This window comes from Uloborus diversus, chromosome 3 (assembly GCF_026930045.1).
Source record: "Uloborus diversus isolate 005 chromosome 3, Udiv.v.3.1, whole genome shotgun sequence".
Taxonomy (NCBI): domain Eukaryota; kingdom Metazoa; phylum Arthropoda; class Arachnida; order Araneae; family Uloboridae; genus Uloborus; species Uloborus diversus.
Genome location: NC_072733.1, coordinates 94,304,615 through 94,324,379, shown reverse-complemented (window position 1 = coordinate 94,324,379; position 19,765 = coordinate 94,304,615). Strand labels below are relative to the sequence as shown.

The 19,765-nt window shown below is 31.9% G+C and overlaps 1 protein-coding gene across 1 annotated transcript in view; it reads left to right on the top strand.

The window, feature by feature from the left end:
* Positions 1-19,765, top strand: part of LOC129219468 (eIF5-mimic protein 2-like) — a 73,640-nt gene that overhangs the window by 29,311 nt on the left and 24,564 nt on the right. Inside the window, 8 exon segments of the mRNA XM_054853867.1 lie at positions 1,485-1,661; positions 3,651-3,706; positions 3,708-3,767; positions 7,371-7,436; positions 12,192-12,327; positions 12,403-12,512; positions 12,589-12,675; positions 18,443-18,526. Of these exon segments, the coding sequence (XP_054709842.1) occupies positions 1,485-1,661; positions 3,651-3,706; positions 3,708-3,767; positions 7,371-7,436; positions 12,192-12,327; positions 12,403-12,512; positions 12,589-12,675; positions 18,443-18,526 (776 nt within the window).

Genomic DNA, 19,765 nt, shown 5'->3' with positions numbered 1-19,765 from the left:
AAACCACGGCAAAAAACATTGCGGTTATATGCTTCAAAAATACCAGAAACTAGAAAGTTTTTGTACACAAAGAAAAATTACTTGAAGTTATTTAAAATGCATAAATTAACAAGTTACTGTTTCAGTTCACCAAAGAAATCTATATAATCTAAAAATATGACATGTGTACCAACTCCAAATATGTTATATATTCTTGTTTCATTGCACAAACTTCATTAAAAACAGACTCTACTTATATGTAATGCAATTAAATTTTAAAGATTTTCATACACAATTATTTGATTTGCTCTGTAATGTGTCTCATAAAATGTCTGTTACCGAAACAAATTATTATTGAAATGTTTCTGGAAATCTTCAAAATTTCATTACATTTTCAGAAGTAGAGTCTACATCCTTCAAACTTCATACAATAGAGCAAATATTTAATATATTCAGTCTTTGTAGGGTGTTTTGTGCAAAAATCCCATCATAGGGTTTGTTACTTGGTGGTTATAATGTAGAGAAGAGGGCACATGTGGACATTTTTGTTTAATACAAAAATCTTACCATTTTCATTTTATTTTCTTAATTGTTTTATTAACCACAATCTTACACCTTATTTCTTTAAATGTGCCTGCTCAAATATTAAGAGATATAACAACATTTAAAAATAAAATTGAAATAAGTTAAAATCGTCAATATGTGCCCCTACACATGGTATATTTGTACATGCTTGGGGCACATTCAGACACCATAAATAAAACAGTTTTAATAATTTGAAATGGCAAAGACAAATGGCTTGAGTTTTCATAAATTAATAAACTTTATTCTCTCTAAACTGTTTGATTAAACTTTTTTATCCAAAATTAACTACATGGCTTAAACACTAGCAAATAATGAAAACCACAGATTTTGTTATTTAAAAATTACTTTAAGCACCTATGTCTTCAATTTTGTACATTCACTTATAGATATAAAAGAGGCAAAGTACAGAAGCAAATTTCGGTTGTCCGTATATACTCCCAAAACAGTAGCCAAACATGCCCTTTTAGCTAGATGTTTATAATTTTACTATACTTAACCTAGTAGAAATTTTTAAAAATAAAATTTGATTTATGAATCATTATAGTCCACAAATTATTTATTTATTTTTATTATTAATTTTTGTAATGCAATATAAAGGTATATTAATTAACATTCAAGCAAAATCTAGCATAAATTACTATTTATTTTCCAAACTACTAGATTGATATAACGTAGAAAATTTTAATGCCTATTGCTTCAATTTTTCTTGAGAAATGTATCATAGTTATGCCTTTGAAACACATTTCCTTCATAATTTTCAATTTCTTAAAAAAAAAAAGTTTGGGAAAATTGAGCTGTCAATATGGTGCTCCTTCTCCCTTGTTTCCATTGTATTTCTTGTTGAGTTTTCTAGAACATTATGTTGAGAAAATAAACTAGCATCAAAATTACTTGTTATAAATGTTGGAAAACTTTTTTAGATGAAAAAGAGAAATACGACCCTACTGGTTTTAGAGATTCTATCATTCAGGGCCTTAATGAAAGTGGGACTGACCTAGAATTAGTCTCCAAGTTCTTGGATACAGCTGGATCAAAGCTTGACTATCGCCGTTACGGTGAAACTCTATTTGACATTCTTCTTGCTGGTGGAATATTAGGTACTTGAGTTTTTTGAATTTCTCTAAATTTTGCCATGTGTTTTATGCATTCAGCAATGTCTTTAAAAATAAAGTAATTTCTAAATTATATGGGAACCTATACTCATGTTCATGAACAGTGCAGCAATTTTTAATACATCTCCATTAAAAATAAATTTCAAAAAGACTGCAAATAAGAGTCAACTCTTACTAATAAATAAATTTGATTGGTTTCGAAGGGGCCACCTTTTGCTGCAATTTAGAGGAGCCAACACTTAACTTAATATTATTTTTAGCAATTGGCTGCAAGCTTTCCACTTTTAATCTATCCCATTCCTGCTGAAGCAATTGCTTTTCAAAGTCCAACTTTTTGTGTGCTTTTGCCTTTTTCCTTTGAGGACTACATTGTTAATTTTTTAGGCCAGGCAGGGCAATGATCCAACAATATTTCAGTCCAGATGGTGTACTTAGCGCTAGAACCCACCCGCAATTTTTCAAAATTTTAGTTAAGCTCTTAGTTGTGGAGTTTTAAAAAGTTTCTTAAGTTACATTCTCTGTCATAATACTTGCTAATTTTAGTTTTTAATTGTGTTTTTTAAATTGTTTTGTGTGTAATTTTTGGCATCCAGCTGTCTTTTGAAGGTGTCATCTTTACCGACTGCCAAAATAAACTCTTAACAGAATTTTGGCTATTGCTTTGCTTGAAGCACCAGTTATATCTGCAGCTAAAACTGTATGAAGCATAATTTTTTTTTAGACAGTGAGCATTTTTTAAGTTGGCTAACTTTTTTTGCTTAAACTCTAGTTTTGTTTACATTCTCACTAATTTAATGAGTAATATTTCTGTTGTCTTTCAGTACTAATTTCAACACTACTTTTTCAATTATTGTTCTTAATAAAAATAAATGTAGTATACTCCCACTTATTCGGGGAATGTGGTGCCACGCAAACCATGGATAATAAAATTTCCACGGGCCCTCAAAAGACCCTATAAAGGCCCTATTTTCAAGTATTGTTTGTAGGTGTCCCTCTAAAGGCCATATTTTGTAGTCAAAAAACCTTAAAATCACTCAAAGGACCTATTTTTTTAGGGTTTGTGTCATTCTGTGTCAAATCAAAGAGAAACAATTTTTCAACTTGACTTTTCAGATTTTCATGAAACTTTGAGAAACCTTTTTTTGATGTCTTAAAATTATCTATATTTTAAAAAAATCTATCATTCATAAGTGATGTGTATTTAATTTTTGGAATTTTTTGAACATTGCTTTTTTTTAAAACTTGCCAGCAGTGTTTTAAAGGATTTAATTCAAGTTCTATGGAAGCAACAGAGTTGCATAATAAGTCATTTTAAAGTACATACATGCACTTGTGTTTTGTATACAGTAAACTCCCGATTATCAGCAGAATAGGGTGGAACGGTAACTGCAGATAACCAAATTCGTGGATAATCCGCAAAGTAAGTAGAAGACAATATTAGTCTATGCAATGACTTTAGATAGATCATTAATATTTGCATCCTAACTAAAATAGCATTGTATTAAAATGTATCTAAAAGCTTAAAAATTATCGCTCATTATAGCAAATGGATTTCACACATATGTGAGCAAATGGTGCAAACAGATTAATTGAAAAATATAAAGCTAGGTTACACCAAAAATGCATATGGGAAAGGAGAGAAGTGTTTTGAAAAAGATTGGTGAGGTCACTCAATTACCTGTGCAAGCCATAGGTCTAAAAACTGATAAATATAGTGTAGATTTAAAGCAGTAAGTAGTGCAGATTAAAAAATCAGGTTTCAAGTAGTTCAGTTGATCATTATGAAATTTCCAACATTATTCAAATTTTGTGTTGAATTTTTTATTTCTGTAACTTAAAAAATTTTTTTTGGAGCTTTATCATACAATATTTGCCCAATGCTAGCTATATTAACTCCATTTCCTCTGAAGGGTTTGATGGTAAAATTATAAATGCTGTGTAATGAAATGCTTTAAATTCAAATTTTCATTTCAGCTCCTGGTGGAACCTTGGCTGTTGATGTTGATCCTCAAAAGACTACAAGGGGGGGGGACTAATGTTTGCATATTCACTGCTGATGATAATCTAGACACATTAAAAACTTATGCTCAGGTATTTTTGTGCGACATTTTTCAACTGACACAAAGTGTTAATTGTATTATAGTGTTATGATTAATTGATGTAAGATATGGAGAATTTATCTTTAATTTGTTTAGAAATCTAAAGTTTTTTGGCTGTTAAGTTGTGAATTTCTTGCAATAAAGTAACCTAATAATATAAATGTATTTCAAATCATTCTTTGTTCACTTTTCACATTGCCCATAGTGCAGAGTAAGGTGTGCTCTATAAGTAGGTGTCTGCATTTAACTTGTAGAGATTGGGTTGTGAGAGAAAGTAGTCTGACACTTAGTATAATTTACAACTAATTTGAATTTTGCTGGGGTGAAAACTTATTAAATGAGTAGGGGACAGAATGCTGGATGATTGATTCTTCTTAAGACTTAAATTCCCAGCCAAGAAATTACAAAGAAAAGAAATTGATGCATGTGCATCATTATATATATATATATATATATATATATATATATATATATATATATATGGGCAATTCCACCGTTACGGACGTAACAATCACAGACTTTAAACACACATAATTTCAATTTGGTTTCATAAAGAGTTACAAATTTTTTTTCTGTTGTATAGTTTGGTGTTATTAATGCTATCAAAAACTTGGGTGCAGATTGCTTTATTAGAAAAAGTGACAAAAATTAAAAACTGCCTGTTACGGACGTAACTCAGAAAACAGCAAAATGTATACATTGTCATACAATTGCCAATATTCCTGTGAATTATTCATAGATTTCTAAAATTTTCTTTGAAATACTTGTTCTTGAGATTTCAAGCTTTCTAAAACCATAAAGTTTTCATGGATATTGTTTGGAAAATTTATGATAGAAATTTATATATTTGTTACGGACGTAACAAAAAAGTGTTACGGACGTAACATGTCTGATATGGTAATTGCACAAAGCAAATAAAAGCTTGTGTATACTAATAAGTTTTGTTAAGAGAGTGCAATGGTCTAGATTAACACATTATTATGCCCATTTAAGTTACACTTTAATAGTTTTTAAAGATTTGTGGAGGTAGGGAGCATCTCCCATGCATATACTAACCACCATGTAAATAAATATAAAATATAAATTGGTGCGTCATAAAAAGTGCAATTATCCAAGGGGAAATTAAGCAAAACAAAAGTGGAATTATTCAGTTACAAATAAATTTTTCAAATTTTTAACATGAACATGGAAGGAGAGGGTGGGGGAGGGCTTCTACAAGAGAGTACTTTTACAGTTTAAGAATTTTCGATGATTTTCTCTATCTCTCAACAAACATATTAACTGCCAAATTTCTTTTAAAGTTTAACGGTTGCCTTTGATTTCAATCGCTTTTTAACAGAATTGGCACTTTTTTGCCAACGGTGGAAAAAAATTGTCGAAACTGACATAGGAAAAATGCATTTTGGCCAACATTTGCCAAAGTAATCTAAATCTTGCTTCAAAACTAAATGTGTTTTATCTGAGGATCAGATGTAGCTAGTTTAATAATATTTAGTACTTTTAATTCTAATCTAATCATTCTTTTTAATTTAAGTTTTAAAACTATAAAATATTCAACGCATCAATGAAACAGTAATCTAAATATTATTTTTTTGTGGAGAGTAAATAACAATAAAAAGTAACTCAGTAACTTTGGTTTAAACTATTCAAACAGGACAAAATTCTTATCTCTAAGTTATTAAATAAGAAGTAATATCAATTTGGCTATGCTTTCAGAATGATAGAAGTTTGAAGAGAAAAACTATACTTAATATCTGTAATATAAATTTAAAAAAAATATATTAATGAAAATTACGCACAATATGCTTTGGATTTCATCGTGTTAAATGATCAAGTAATTTTCACAAAAATCTACTTGGAGAACACTATTCTTTTGTGTCATAGTGCATTGATGAAGCAAAGTTTAAGAATTTAAGGAACCCTCTAGAATATTTTTATGCACGTTATTAAGCATTAATTGCTAATCTAGAATTATTAACAGCAATTGAATTTATTGCATGATTTGGAGGACAAAAAAATCATACCTTGAGATTAACACCTCAGAGCAACAGTAGGATATCTTGGTGTTATTCCTAGGATTAGATGTCTTAATGTTGCTCTGAGGCGACGATGTGTATTTCAATAATTTAAAAAAATGAAATTAAATATCCACTAATATTTATAAAATTTTGAAATTCACAGTGTTAGAAGTTTTGTTATATCATATTACATGTCATACCCTATATTTTCATTGCCCATCCTGTGCTTTTTTTCTTTTTAATTGGAAATATACATGTGTTACGGACGTAACGTACTGCTTTTTGTTACGTCCGTAACAAAAAATGTTACGTCTGTAATACCATTTTTTTAAAAACTAAAGAAATTCTAATGTTTTAAACTATGGTACACAATTACTCTAATGAATTGCTAAAAGGACAAAAAAGGATTTCTTTTAATTTTGTTTTTTTAGGAAGTAACGACAACTTTTGCTAAATTTTTGTTACGGACGTAACATTGAACTTCATTTTTTTAAAATTAAAATTGCCTGATTTTATTTTGTAAAAAAATAAAAATAAATGCATGTTATTATAGTATTATGTTAATAGTTTCAGCTGTATTGCAATTAATTTTGGTTATTTTTATTTTGCTATTAGAAATAAGCGTTTGAAAAAGGGGTATTTTTTTCTGATTGTTTTGAAGACCCGACTATCATACTTCCAACTAGGAAAAAAATTTATTATTTAATTTTTATTCAAAAAGCAATGCAATATTCTGAAAATACACATTTCAAGCTTTACAATGATGCATAATATAGCAAAATAACTGCAATATGAAATTTTGACCTACTGGTTTCACTTTTCCTGGAATTGCCCATATATATATATATATATATATATATATATATATATATATATATATATATATATATATATATATATATATATATATATATATATATCGTCTTTTCTGTAACCAAGTGTTGATATGTGTTCCTATAGCAACATCAAGGAAACATGTTGAATGATTTTTTTAATTTTCTCAACTGCTTTTTTAATCTTCTTTAGTATATGACTTGATATCAGTTTTTCAGAATTCATGCATGTAAATACAGGTACAGATTTTGTTCTTATGTTCAGAGAGCTAATATGTGAGTAGAATTTCTTATTATGAAGTCAAATTCTTCTTTCACTTCTTGTACTGAAAATTAACCCCCTGAAGCCTTTGGCGGACTCATCCAAAGTGAGCTTTTCGTTGTAATAATTTCCAATACAGCTTTAAGTTGACTGTATGTAAAAAATACATATAGTTGAATTATTAATATAAATATTCACAAGAAAATTTACAACAACATTGCGTTGTAAGAAATTGTAAAAAAAAAATATAAATAGAGAAATTAATGTTAAATGAATAATAAATGATTGAATGAGCATGTAGAGTCTAATCGTCAAGACATGGAACGCATGCCTGGAGTATAGAAATGTCTTAATTTTAATGAATCTTAGAGTAGAATAAAGATAATTGTTTATTTGGAATTTTTTATAAGTATATTTGTTGACATGAGTTTCAAATGTGTTGATATTTGAATGTTATAACTAATGTGTTTTTCCTTTTTTAGGTTATTACAAAGCTGATTCGTCGATACAAATATCTGGAAAAAACACTGGAAGATGAATTCAAAAAAGTATGTTTTTTTTCCTATTCTGAAAGATTTAAATTTTTAGCCTCTTGATTAGGTTATTGAAAAAAGTAGAATGCTTTCTTCTGCCTGATTTTGCTGGTGAACAAAGGCAATTCAAGGAGATAGTAGATACAAAGAGCAGAATAATAAATTTATCCTATCATTCTATGTTTTACTCCACTTTTGTCATCCTAAATTTATTTATTCAATTTTAGTTTACCCACACCACTATTTTAGTCACTCATGTTTCATTCCTATTTATAACGTACAAAACAAGAACGCCCGGGTTCGCCGATATATCACAATATATATACAATATTTGTTTTAATTATGATATAAGCAACATAAAGATTATATGTAGCAATTATATGAATGGTATACATTTATTATTAAAAATAACCAAAAAAGTAATACTCTTTATTTATATAATATATTGATATTTATTTAATATAATAATGTGATACTATTTTTTTTTATTAATAAAAAATATTAGTAATGCAACCATTTTAATATAGATTAAAAATGCCTTGTTAAAAATTAAAGTTGGTCATAAAAAGACAATGTCTTATGGCTGTGCACAGACTGAGTATTTTTGTTTCTGTTTTGTATAATTTTGTAAAATATGCTAACAAAAAGGTAATAAGGCTTGAAAATGAAAAGAAAAGAATTAAGCAGCTAATGCTTAAGTTTCTCAATTAAAATTAATAAAAATTTAAAGTAAAATAATTATTCCTAACTACGTGCTATAAACATTATGTAGTTAATAAAACTAGCATTGTTTCAAAATATATTTTTAGTTAATAGCTTAAAACATTTTAAACACTGCATTTTATTTAATATGCAATGGTTTTCAAGTAGGGAAAAGCTAGGAAACCATTGTCATCGGTAACGTAAATCAGGGAAAATTGGTGAACCTAATTGGGGAAAAGTCAGGGAGCTTTTTTTGACAGCTTTTGTCACCACCCTGATCTTATAACAAACCCTTTGTAAGTTCACCACCTGCCTAAGTTTGTAATTTTAGGCCCCTCAAAATTTTTACTCTGTGTTGAGGCAAGAACAGACAGAGTATTAAGTCCGGTCCTGGCAGCTCTAGCTGTATGCGGGCGAGCATTATCTTGCTGGAAAATTGCTCCTGGGAGGCCATTTAGGAAAGATCTTAGATATGGTTGCAGAATGTCATTAACATTTTAGGCCTGAAGGAAGCATTTCAGACCTCGGAAATATTTAGCAGAGTAGCAGTTGAAATAAGCACATGACGAACAAAGTCTCAAAGAAAAAAAATATCCTTTTATTTTAGCATATTGGATGAGCTAATACTTAGACAATGTATTTGACTTACATTGAATCCAGTTCAACAAGAACATTAAAAATATAACGTTATACTAACACGGACAGCATCTCATCAAAAATGGCTAACAACTTATTTTGAATTACTTTAGAAAAGATGCATCTTCACGAAATAGGACATTCAATATAATTACTCCATTTTTTGTTGAACTAGACTGGACGACACTAACATGCAGACATCACACACAAAAAAAATTAAGGGAGAGAGAGAGCTCTCAAACCTGCAGCATTATATAGATGTGAAAACACATGGTGTAACAACTAACATTCGAAATTTTAATCGCTTGTGCAAAATAACAAGCACTGTTGCCGCACATGAAAACTTTAGAAAATATCTCAAGGTTATCACATGCAGGAACTAACCCAAACCCAATCCAGTTCAAATGAGTGAATCGCCCAAATGACGTCACTACCGATTCAATGTTGTTCGTTAGTTTACTTCGGAGCAATTTGTCTGAACCCGATCTGCATGGGGCAAAAATGTATTTTAGAAGAAATAACAGTGGGTTATTTCATTTTTTTAAAAATTTATCTAAAGGAAAAATTTGACTAAAATATTAACAAACATAATGCTGGCCAGTTAAGGTTCCACGTACCACAACTAGAGCGGGCCGACTATCATAGGCTATAGCCCCCCAGACCATTTTGTATGCTGTGCAGGTAGTGTGTTGTTTGATAGAATGGGTGGAGTGGTACTTTTCTCCAGGGGCGCCTCCACATCCGTGCGTAGACACCATCTGATCCCAAAACGAATTGTGATTCATCACTGAGCACCACCTTTTACCAATCAGTGAAATCCCACATCACTCTGGCTTCTCACCATTGCAGATGGAGTTGCCATGTTTTGTTATGAAAAGGAGTACATGAAAAGGGCATTTGGACTGCAGATTTACTTCTGCAAGACATTTAGAAATGGTTCAGGGAACAACTGCTACCCCTACGTCTGATTGTATGGTGAAACGAGTCACTGTGGGATCCACGAGTGCTTGCAACACGATCCTTCCATCCTCTCTCCTAGTAGCCTTTCCGGTCGTTCCAGACCTGTTTTTTTGCAGTTGGTACCATTTCGTGTTCACTGCCTCCAACAGTTTCTAACGGAACACTCCGAACGATTCACCTAAGCAGCAACACGGCTCGTTGACCAGCCTGCAATTTTCATGCCGATGATCAAACCTCTCTCAAACTCGCTTAACTGTGAGAAATGTTTTCTAACTTGTCTACCTGGCATTTGCATATCAGATGTCGCTCTTCTTCCATGCAAAATTTTGTGATTCTATCTTTTTTCTTGGGACGCTATTTTCAAGGTTCCTGAGTGTACAATATTCCATTTTTACTTGTATTTTATATTCATAAATTTAATAGTAATGTAACAATTTGAATTCATATTAAAAGTGCTTAATTAAATATTAAGCATTGCTTATAAAAAAAGATGGCTTATGAGTGCAATGATTAATGCATATTATTTATTTCTGATGAATCATATAACTGTAAAAGTAGCTAACAGAAGAAAAATGAGTAAAACAGCAAATGCTAAATTAACTCCATTAAAATTGATAGAAATATAAAATAAAATATTAGATACAAAAAATGAAAGAAACTTTATTTTTAATTCTACATATTGTAATTATAATTCAAGAAAATAAAGAGTTATATGAGGATGCATTTACTATTTTGAAGACTTTAGTTTGGTTTGATTGAAAATATTAGATATATGTAAAAATATCAGATATTTTTGAAAATGTTATGGATTTTTCGAACCCTGTTGCTTTTCTAGCCTTAATGTTGAAAACTTGCAGGGAAAGTCCTCAAGCACTCTCTGTACCCTAAACGTGACTAAAAAGAGGTGCATTTTTATGCCTTCCAAGTTTGAAATATTTCCTTGGAAAACAACCCATTCCATCAAAATATAACCTAATATCCTGTTTTCAGAACTTCAATATCAAAAAATTTTGGAAGATAGCATCGAACCCTAGCATTGTCCGAGAGAGCCAAAATGCATTTTAAGCACTTCCAACTCGAAAAAATTCTGGAAAAGATCTCTGAGCCCTCACTCTTTTCCTAACATTTCTATAAAAGATAGAATAAATTGTTTCCTTAAGATTTAAATTTACAAATTTAGTTGAAAAAAATACCCGAAATTCTTCCCTGCACGCTTAATGTCTTTAAATGCAGCTGAAAATCGCATTTCTAGTACTTCAACTTTGATAAATTTTCTGGGGACTCCCGGACTACACTTAGTTTGAAGACTTAGTTGTTGAAATATTTTCATCCAGAGATTCTAAACCTTCCCATTTCCTAAACTTCACCAAACATAGCCTAAAATTTCATCATTCAGACTTCACTGACCCGACCTTTCAAGAGAGATCCCTCTTCAATTTCTAGTAATGTAACTTCAACAGAAATTAAGTAAAATTCCTTCTTAAAGACTCAAATTTAAAACAATTTCTCAAGTAAATCTCCAAAACTTTCTTCTCTTAATCTCCCCAAAGATAGCCTATAATTTTATATTTCGAGTTCCACAACAAATAATTTCTAGAGAAAGCTCCCAGGACCTTCCCCCATTACTTAAACTTCAGCACAGAGAGCATAGAATTTTGTTTTTTAAACTTTTATTTGTACAAATTTCTGGAAGGAGCCTTCAATCTCTAAATATTGCTAAAGAAAGCTTGAAATTGATTATAGTTGAAATGGCTCTGAAAGAAACCTCAATCCCATGTCACCTAAGGTTACCACCAAAAAGTTCTGAAAATTGCATTTTTTACATCAATTTTGCTAGTTTCTATAGGAGGGTCCTAACCCCCTGCTGTTATCCGAATGTATTTTTACCTACCAATGTGATAATCTACTCAGCTTTATATGAGGTTATTTGCCTGGGCATGATTTTGGCTACTCCAAACTCCTGAGCATAAAGCTAGAGCACAACTGCAATCTTTGGCTGCTGTAACTGACCTTTTCAGTGTTTTCTTGCAGTTCCAGCTTAGCTCCAGCTATGGGGCGGTAATTTGTAGCTTTATATCCATTTGAGGTGCTTATAGTGTTTTCAGACCTTTAAAATGTATGCAAAAGTATTTATATTCTTCAGTATACTATGTTTTTTTCATTAGACAAAGAACCTAATACATATTTAAAACCCTAAATTCTTCAGAAGAAGGATGAAGAACCCTTTGAGAAAAAGTCATATTGTTTAAACAAGAGGGTCTGTTCCTCTCAGAGCGATGCACCCCTCCCCAAGATTGAGAGTGACTGCATGAACGAAGAAAAAAACCCTCTAAAACAGTGACTCCCCACTTAGACCTAGATTAGTGCTCTCCTCCTCCCCCTTGCTCGAGTTCTAGATCCACCACTGCAGGCTATTAAAGTAACTATTTTCGGGCAAAAGTTTAATGGTAACCAATGACTCTTATGTTCCAGGTTCTTGTGTTTCTCAAAGGTTTTTCACCTGTAGAGCGTTCAAAGTTGGCAAAAGTTACTGCTGTGTTGCTTGCTGGTGGTCAGATACCACCTACTGTGCTTTCAAAAGTACTACAGGACCATCTCGTCAAAGATGGTATGTATATTTTTTTGTGATTTGTTTTCAAATCATTTAATGTCAATTTCTTTTTCATATTAATATTTACTTTAGGCATTGCATTGGACTTCATCATGGAAGTTTGTAAAACCTGGATTGGTGAAAAGGATAGTGCTACTGTCTGGGCATGTCTTAGAAAAGCAGGTTTAGACTCACGTCTGATGGTACGATTTTTTTTATGTTTCACTTTTCATACTCTTTTCAATAAAATGAGGACTTATTTACCTTTCATATTTTTAGGATTTTTTCCCTGTGAGCAAACGCAGTATTGAAAATTTGAGTGGCACCTTCAAATCGAATGGTCTAAGTCAATTACTAGAGTACTTGGTAAATATCCTGAAGTTTTCTGTCATGCTCCTTAGCACAAACATAAATTTTCCTTAATGAAACTATGGTAGAGTCTCAAAAATGCGAGTTATTTCAGACTCGCGTCACATCGGATAATTGAAAACTCATATTATCTGTAAAATTCTAACAGATTAAAAATATAAACTATTCAGGCGACCTTATAAAAGCACTTTTTACTTCCTTGAATTACGAAAATAAGTATTGTCTTCACGAAAAATTTATCACTCAAATTTGAACATAAATTTTCCTTTTATGTATAAACGAATTTTTACTTCAGTTTCTCTTGATATCCATTTGTGTTAATGTAAGGACGGCATGTCTAGGAGATTTAATTAAGTCCACAATGGCGACACACTAACAAACAAACATTTAATTACTGACAACACATAACAAAAACATGAAGAACATGCATCACAACCTCAACACTTCAACATTCTCATCTTGTCTCCCTGCATTCTCCTGCCAACTAAGGCTGCATTACACAGTCTCGCTGCACGAGTATGAATATCGAAGTATAGTTTCATAAGAGTTACTGTTCTTCATGTCCACAGAAATGTCCCACATTAATGCGTGCTAATTTGTAGACAACCAAAACGTGCATTTTGCTTGCCTGAATCTATTTTGACGAGTTTTGTCATGTCATCTTTATTTATGTGCGTGTGTATGTATGTTAGTTGTAAAAGGTATCAATTTTGTGTATGCAACCTATGTGGCATCAAGTTTTGCACCTACTTTTTTGGGTGTTATTGAGTAATATTCAAAATGGATTTTAACACGTTCTTTGTGGCCTATAATGACAATTTTTACACGTTAAGTTATCTCCAAATCATATCTTAACCCATATCTTGTAGTCAATGAATATTTCGTGCCACTCAGGGAGTGTTGTTGAAACCAATCTCTCAATGCATTTTTATGATTTACTTACGGCCCTATTCTCAGAAGATGAAACTCGACTCCCCAAAACCGAGAAGTAAGGGAAAATTAGTTTCGAACGCGGTGCGTATTCTTCAAGTCATTTCAAGCACAAATTAGGGGAGCAGAGTTTTAACTGAAGTCGAAATGAAACGGCTGTTACCATTGGGTAGAGTGACTCACGTGATATTTTCTACCTGACTGCATTCCACGTGGTAGTAAATTCGCGTGCTGAAGAATGATTGATATATAATAAGAATTGGGAGTAGCAAAATGGATCTATAGTTCATACAATTTTTTTTATTAGACTCAATTTGAAATTTAAAAACATCAATGCATTTTTTTAATGTTTCTGGAAAGAAACTTAAAAAGTTTTTTCATCTTGTTATTAATCAAGATGAAATAAAAACTAATTCAATAATATAGTCACGTTCTTGGTAAGGGTTTCATCTGGGCCGGGCTGTAATTTACGAAATCCTCCCCCCCCCCCTCTTTCAAAAAGATATTTTATGTTAATATAAAGTTTGTGCTATTTTTTAGAAACAGCAACTTATTTTTATTTTGGCGTTGTAACTATAGTTCTAATTAAAAAACAAGTTTAATTACGAATAAATTCTATGTAAAATTTGCCCTAGACGCATATGTAACGTGCCCCGTCCAAACGCAATATTGTGCTTTGTTTTCGTTGACATTTAATGGATTAAATATGATTTAAGAAAAAATCAGGGGAAACTTCAGAGAATTAAAATTTATTTATTTTATTAACTTTGGAATCCACTTTGGGTGCAATTCTGGGGCAGACCGCTGTCCCCCCCCCCCTCTAGATACGCTACTGATTAATATATTAGTCTCTTTCCAGGGGTCTGGCCAGAGCAAATTTGGGTCCGTTAACGGACCCTTCACAAAAATACGATCAACCAAAACGGACCTTTCACAAAAATCCGATCAATCAAAACGGACCTTTCACAAAAATCCGATTAACCAAAACGGACCCTTCACAAAATTCTGGTAAACAAAAACGGATCTTTCACAAATTGGTTATTGAAAGAGCAAATCTCAAATTAAAATAATACAGCATATTTAAAGTTAAATTAGAGGAATCAACTTATACAAAATCAGCTAATTTTGCAAAAGAAAAAGAAATCGGCACTCTTGTGATGCTCCTGCAAACCATAAATAATTACTACGGCCAAATAAATATAATGCCTGTTGTTGGTTTCTTTGAAAGAAATTAAGAGCTGAAAGTCAGTTCGGTTTATAATTTTGCTTGTTTGTTTTATGCAGCGGTGTTGTTGTAAACTTCTTTGGAAAAGCGTCAACATTCTCTGAATAGGCGTAGTAAGCACTTTTCTCCCCACTCATGATTTAATCATCAATAATATACAGCGAAATGAATTTAGAACTACAAAGGATAGTATGGGTGGGGCGGATGTGATCGCTTTAGTTAGGGTTACAAAATTCAAACTTATCGCCACTTAGTGTCTGGTGGTGCGATGTTAAACTGTTATTTTGGGAGAAAGTTATATGGGTTTGGTTTTTCGATACTAAAAAGGATAATTAACTTTAAATAAACTTTTATTTACCGTTATTTTTTCTATAGTTGCCTACATTTTGAAAAACGCAATCTTTTTACATCCGATATGAAAATCATATTTTATTCTTTTTTTCAAGCTAACTTTGCTTTATCAGGATGCAAATAAATGAAAAGTCTCTTTATTTTTGCAACAAAGCTTATTTCAAGTTTTGAAAGGGGAATTCCATTTTCTTTTATGAGTCAATAATTAAAATACTGAATCGATGGTTTATTTTTTATTTTATTTATTTATTTATTTATTTTTGCTTCAACTGTGTCCAGATATTAATGATATGTTTATCATAAGACTCTAAAATGCAATTAAAAAGTAATTTTATCAAAAATATTTATTTTACAAGCCATTTTTATACTTTTGATTCCTTCACTTTGAGGATTTCAATCTCTTTGCATCCGCTGTGGAAATCTGATTTTTCGAATTTTCGATGTTTAGTACGCTTAGTTGAGGTAAACAAATAAAATATTTTTTTATTTTTGTGAAAATCACGGAGTTTATAAGGTTTGAACGAAACTCTGTGCTCTTAAACAGTGTCTTGGGTTAAAAAGTTAAATGCTGAACCCCTGCCTAATTTTTTTTCTTACAGTTATTTTAAATACTATGTAAAAAACATTTCTAGTATAATTTAACATGATGTAGAATGGTAGATAAATATTGATACTTGAGGGGTGCCCATCTCCCAGGGAGCGATGCCTCCCCCCTCTCCCCAAATACTAGAAAAACACTCAAGAATGATATTCTCAACAGAAAAGAGAGAAAACACTCAACTTTAAGTGTCAATGATGCAGTTTCCAGCATTTCAAGAGTCTAAACTTTCGTTTTTACAAGAAAAAAAAAATTAAATTATTTGATTTTTCACAAAAATAATTGATTTTTCACAAAATTATTTTATTTTTCACAAAAAACGGACCTTGTGAAAAATCCTGGACAGACCCCTGCTTTCTAATATTGAAAATCTGTCAGTCGTAAATGTTTTTTTTTCTTGTGTGTGAAGTAAACATTTTTGAATAATATAGAAGTTTAATATTTTCTACTGTGTTGTGTATGCATTTGAAAGAAAGAAAGAAAAGAATTAAAAACATAGAAAAGAAAAATTATTCACTGGTTGGTTGTGACAGATTCAACTAAATGCTGTCAGTTGGCAAGATATTTTATCGCTAATTTTATCATTAGCAAGATAATTATCGCTATACAAGTATTTTCATCTGAGTATCGCATACAGTAAAGTTAAGGTCCCTATAGTGGAGGAGCTGACCAACGCATCCGCCATTTTGGAGCAAACTTGATCTAGTGCTTCGCAGCTGAGAGCTTTGCTGCTGACGTTTACATTTCATTAGCATTTGTTAAATTGAGTCAAATGGGTGGTTTCTCGGCTGTTAATTGTGCAAACAGCTCCAAAAAAGGATTTCAACTCTTCAGATTTCCAGCAGATGCAGAAAGGAAAAATAAATGGATAATTAATAGCCGACGAAGTGACTGGCAGCTTGGAAATGGAGCTGGCTTGTGTGAGGTTAATACTGATTTATTTCTCTTGATTTTACTATGACTACGTTATAAATGCTCTGTAATCTTTGCTAACATGTTGCAGTGTTCTACGGAATGTCTTTTATTCTGTATTTCTCTGTTATGCAATAAGTACGCTTGCTCCAACATGGCCGATGCGTCCGCCTCTCCAGTTATAGGGGTTCTAGGGAAATCAAGTCTGGACTACGATAAACTGAATCTGAAATAAGACAGAATGTCGGCGGATTCCCTATAGTAACTAAATGTAGTTTAAAATTGGGTAGAGTATACTTCGTTTTTTAAATGCTTCCGAGATCACTGAGCCTCCTCCTCTCTCAAACGTGATCAGTGATAAATATTGTTTAAGGCTTTCACGGCCGACGTCAATATGGGGAGATAACATTTCCGGGCTTATTGGCCGTGGTCTATTTGGAGTAGCTCTCTACTCCAATTAGACCACGGCCAATAAGCCCGGAAATGTTATCTCCCCATAGTGACCAATGATAGTTTTGTAGTTTTTAATAGTTCAAAGTCGAAACGTTTTCGTAGAGAGCTGATGCTTCCCTGTTCCATTAATTTTACCAAGCATAACCTAAAATTGCATTTCTAAAACTTCCTATTTCGGAGAATTTCTGGGAAGAGCCTTTGACATTCTACTGTAAACAAAGATAGACTAAAATAAACTTCAATTTTGAAAAAAAAAAGTTATGAAAACACAATCGTTGTGGAACCTCTTCTTTTCCCTCTCCTCAATGGTACCGAAAATTGTGAAATTGCGGTTTTTGACATCAACTTTTAAAATATCACTTGGAAGGGAACTAGAATCCCTTCTCCCGATCCTTTTCTCCTTATGTCTATTTACTTAGATCAACCGATTTCAAAAAATTTCCGGGAGGATTTACCCGATTCCTCCCTTTTCTCGTTTCTTTCCTGTCAGCATAGAAGGCCTAACGATGTACCTTTTCAGATTTATAACCATTAGTATCCTTCTTTGAAGGGACATAAAAATGTGTCAGTGTTAGCTTTATTTTACGTTTCACAATTTTCTTTTTTTTTAAGAACTTTAAAACTTGATTCAGAAACTTAAAAGAAAATAGAAACTAGCGGTAGTTTAAAATGTCTTTGCTCCACTCGGAAGAATCGAGATCCAGTAATGGTTTATAAAACTTTTTTAGTTTACAGAGGTGGGCCAAAATATTTTTTTGCCGACTGGGCCAGAGTCAGCCTGTCCACCCCTGTATATATATATATATATATATATATATATATATATATATATATATATATATATATATATATATATATATATATATATATGTGCATATGTACGTACATAGACAGACAGCTTTCAATGACTCAAAGGTTTGTAGCCAGTCCCTTAGGGATTCAAGTTATCGAGAGTTGACTGTGTATATGAATGTGTGCATGTGATGTTTAGAAGGACCTATATACAGTATGCAGTTAGACTTCTTGAAAATATGTTTCAGTGTTAGTGATTTGATTTTCCAGTTTGAAACACTGGAATTAATATCTAGTAAACTCAGTGCATGTTTGTTATTATAGATTAATTTTGTCATCTTGTTAATGTTGTGGCTCCCATGCAACTTCTCATTATTCAAGCTTTTTAGCATGTCAGTTGCATTTTTAATTAACATTTAAAAAAAAATACTCTTTGAACAAATGCTTGTTTGAATTTCTGCTTATATGTGAATTTTACTTCTATAAATATGTTTTTGTTACAGAAAGCTCAAGAAAACCAAAGTGTAAAAAAAGAGCTTCAAGTTCATGTTGGACAGCTTTTGAAAGATGGTGCTCAAGTGAAAGAGGTAAGTTATGAAAAGTTTTGTTATTTTTAGAAGTACTGAGTGTACATTATGACTTCATAAGATTTTCCCCTGTTCCTTTTTTATCAATTAGCTTTTAATAGCTATATTTTCCTTGCATAAAGGGCAATAATTTAAAACGATTTGAAGTTCAACAACAATTTTGCAATCTGCAGTATTCATTTACAATAGGTTCGGCAACAAACTTTTGTTGCATTGTGAAGATGTATCTTCCAGTATTTACTCAGGTTGTTTTATTAAAATTTGATTAATATATTCTTGTCTATAAGAACATACCAGTCAATAATAGTTGATTTGCCTGGTGCATATTCTCCAAACTGCTTATCAAGCCCATTGCTTGGCTTCAACACTATTTTTGCCCTTGAAATAAAAATGTTTTGCTAGCAGTTGAATAACAGTTATCTAATCACTGCTTGGCTTCAAAAGTGTTTCTTTCTTTTCTTAAAACAATGTTTAATTAGTATAAAAACTTATTTTTTATCTATTGCTTTGAAAAAAGGTTCTTCCTTTATACAGAAGTTTTGTACCTCATTTGATTGAAAGACCTCATTTGGAGTATGTGGCTCAGTTTAGGTTTCCATATCTTTAAAAGGGAATAACTTATTGGAAAGAGTTCAAAAGAGACCTACTAGATTTGTAAATTATTTTCAGCTTTTGATTGTGATTCCAGACTAAAAATATGCAATATGTGTGAGTCATGAACAAAGGAGAGTGAAAAGGGATATAGAGTCAAGTCCCAACTTACGCGAAGGATACGTTCCAAGCAGGGGCGGCAAATAGGGGGAGCAAGAGGGGGCAGTTGCACCCCCAAACTTTTTGCACAGATTGATAAGAAATGGGCAAATTGAGTTCACGTAAATCGCAAATCAGCGACCATATCGTCGCCTCAGAGCAACACTAAGACATTTAATCCCAGAAATAACACTAAGATATCCTACTGTTGCTCTGAGGCCACGCTATGCCAAAGGTATTTTTTTTTACAAAACACGCCTACTGATTCTCAATAAATAGTCGATGAATCTTGAGACATTTCTATAACACTAGCGGATTTTGCTATTTGGATGTAACTTAGAAAATTGTGAATCATTTGCAGCCCTTTTCAGAACAGAAAAAAGTGATAGAGGATCGCAATTTGTTTCAACTAAAGAAGTAATCTCCTCGTGTGGACTAACTATTTCATACTTCAGTGTTATGAGAGGACCAGTGGTGTGGCTGCACGAT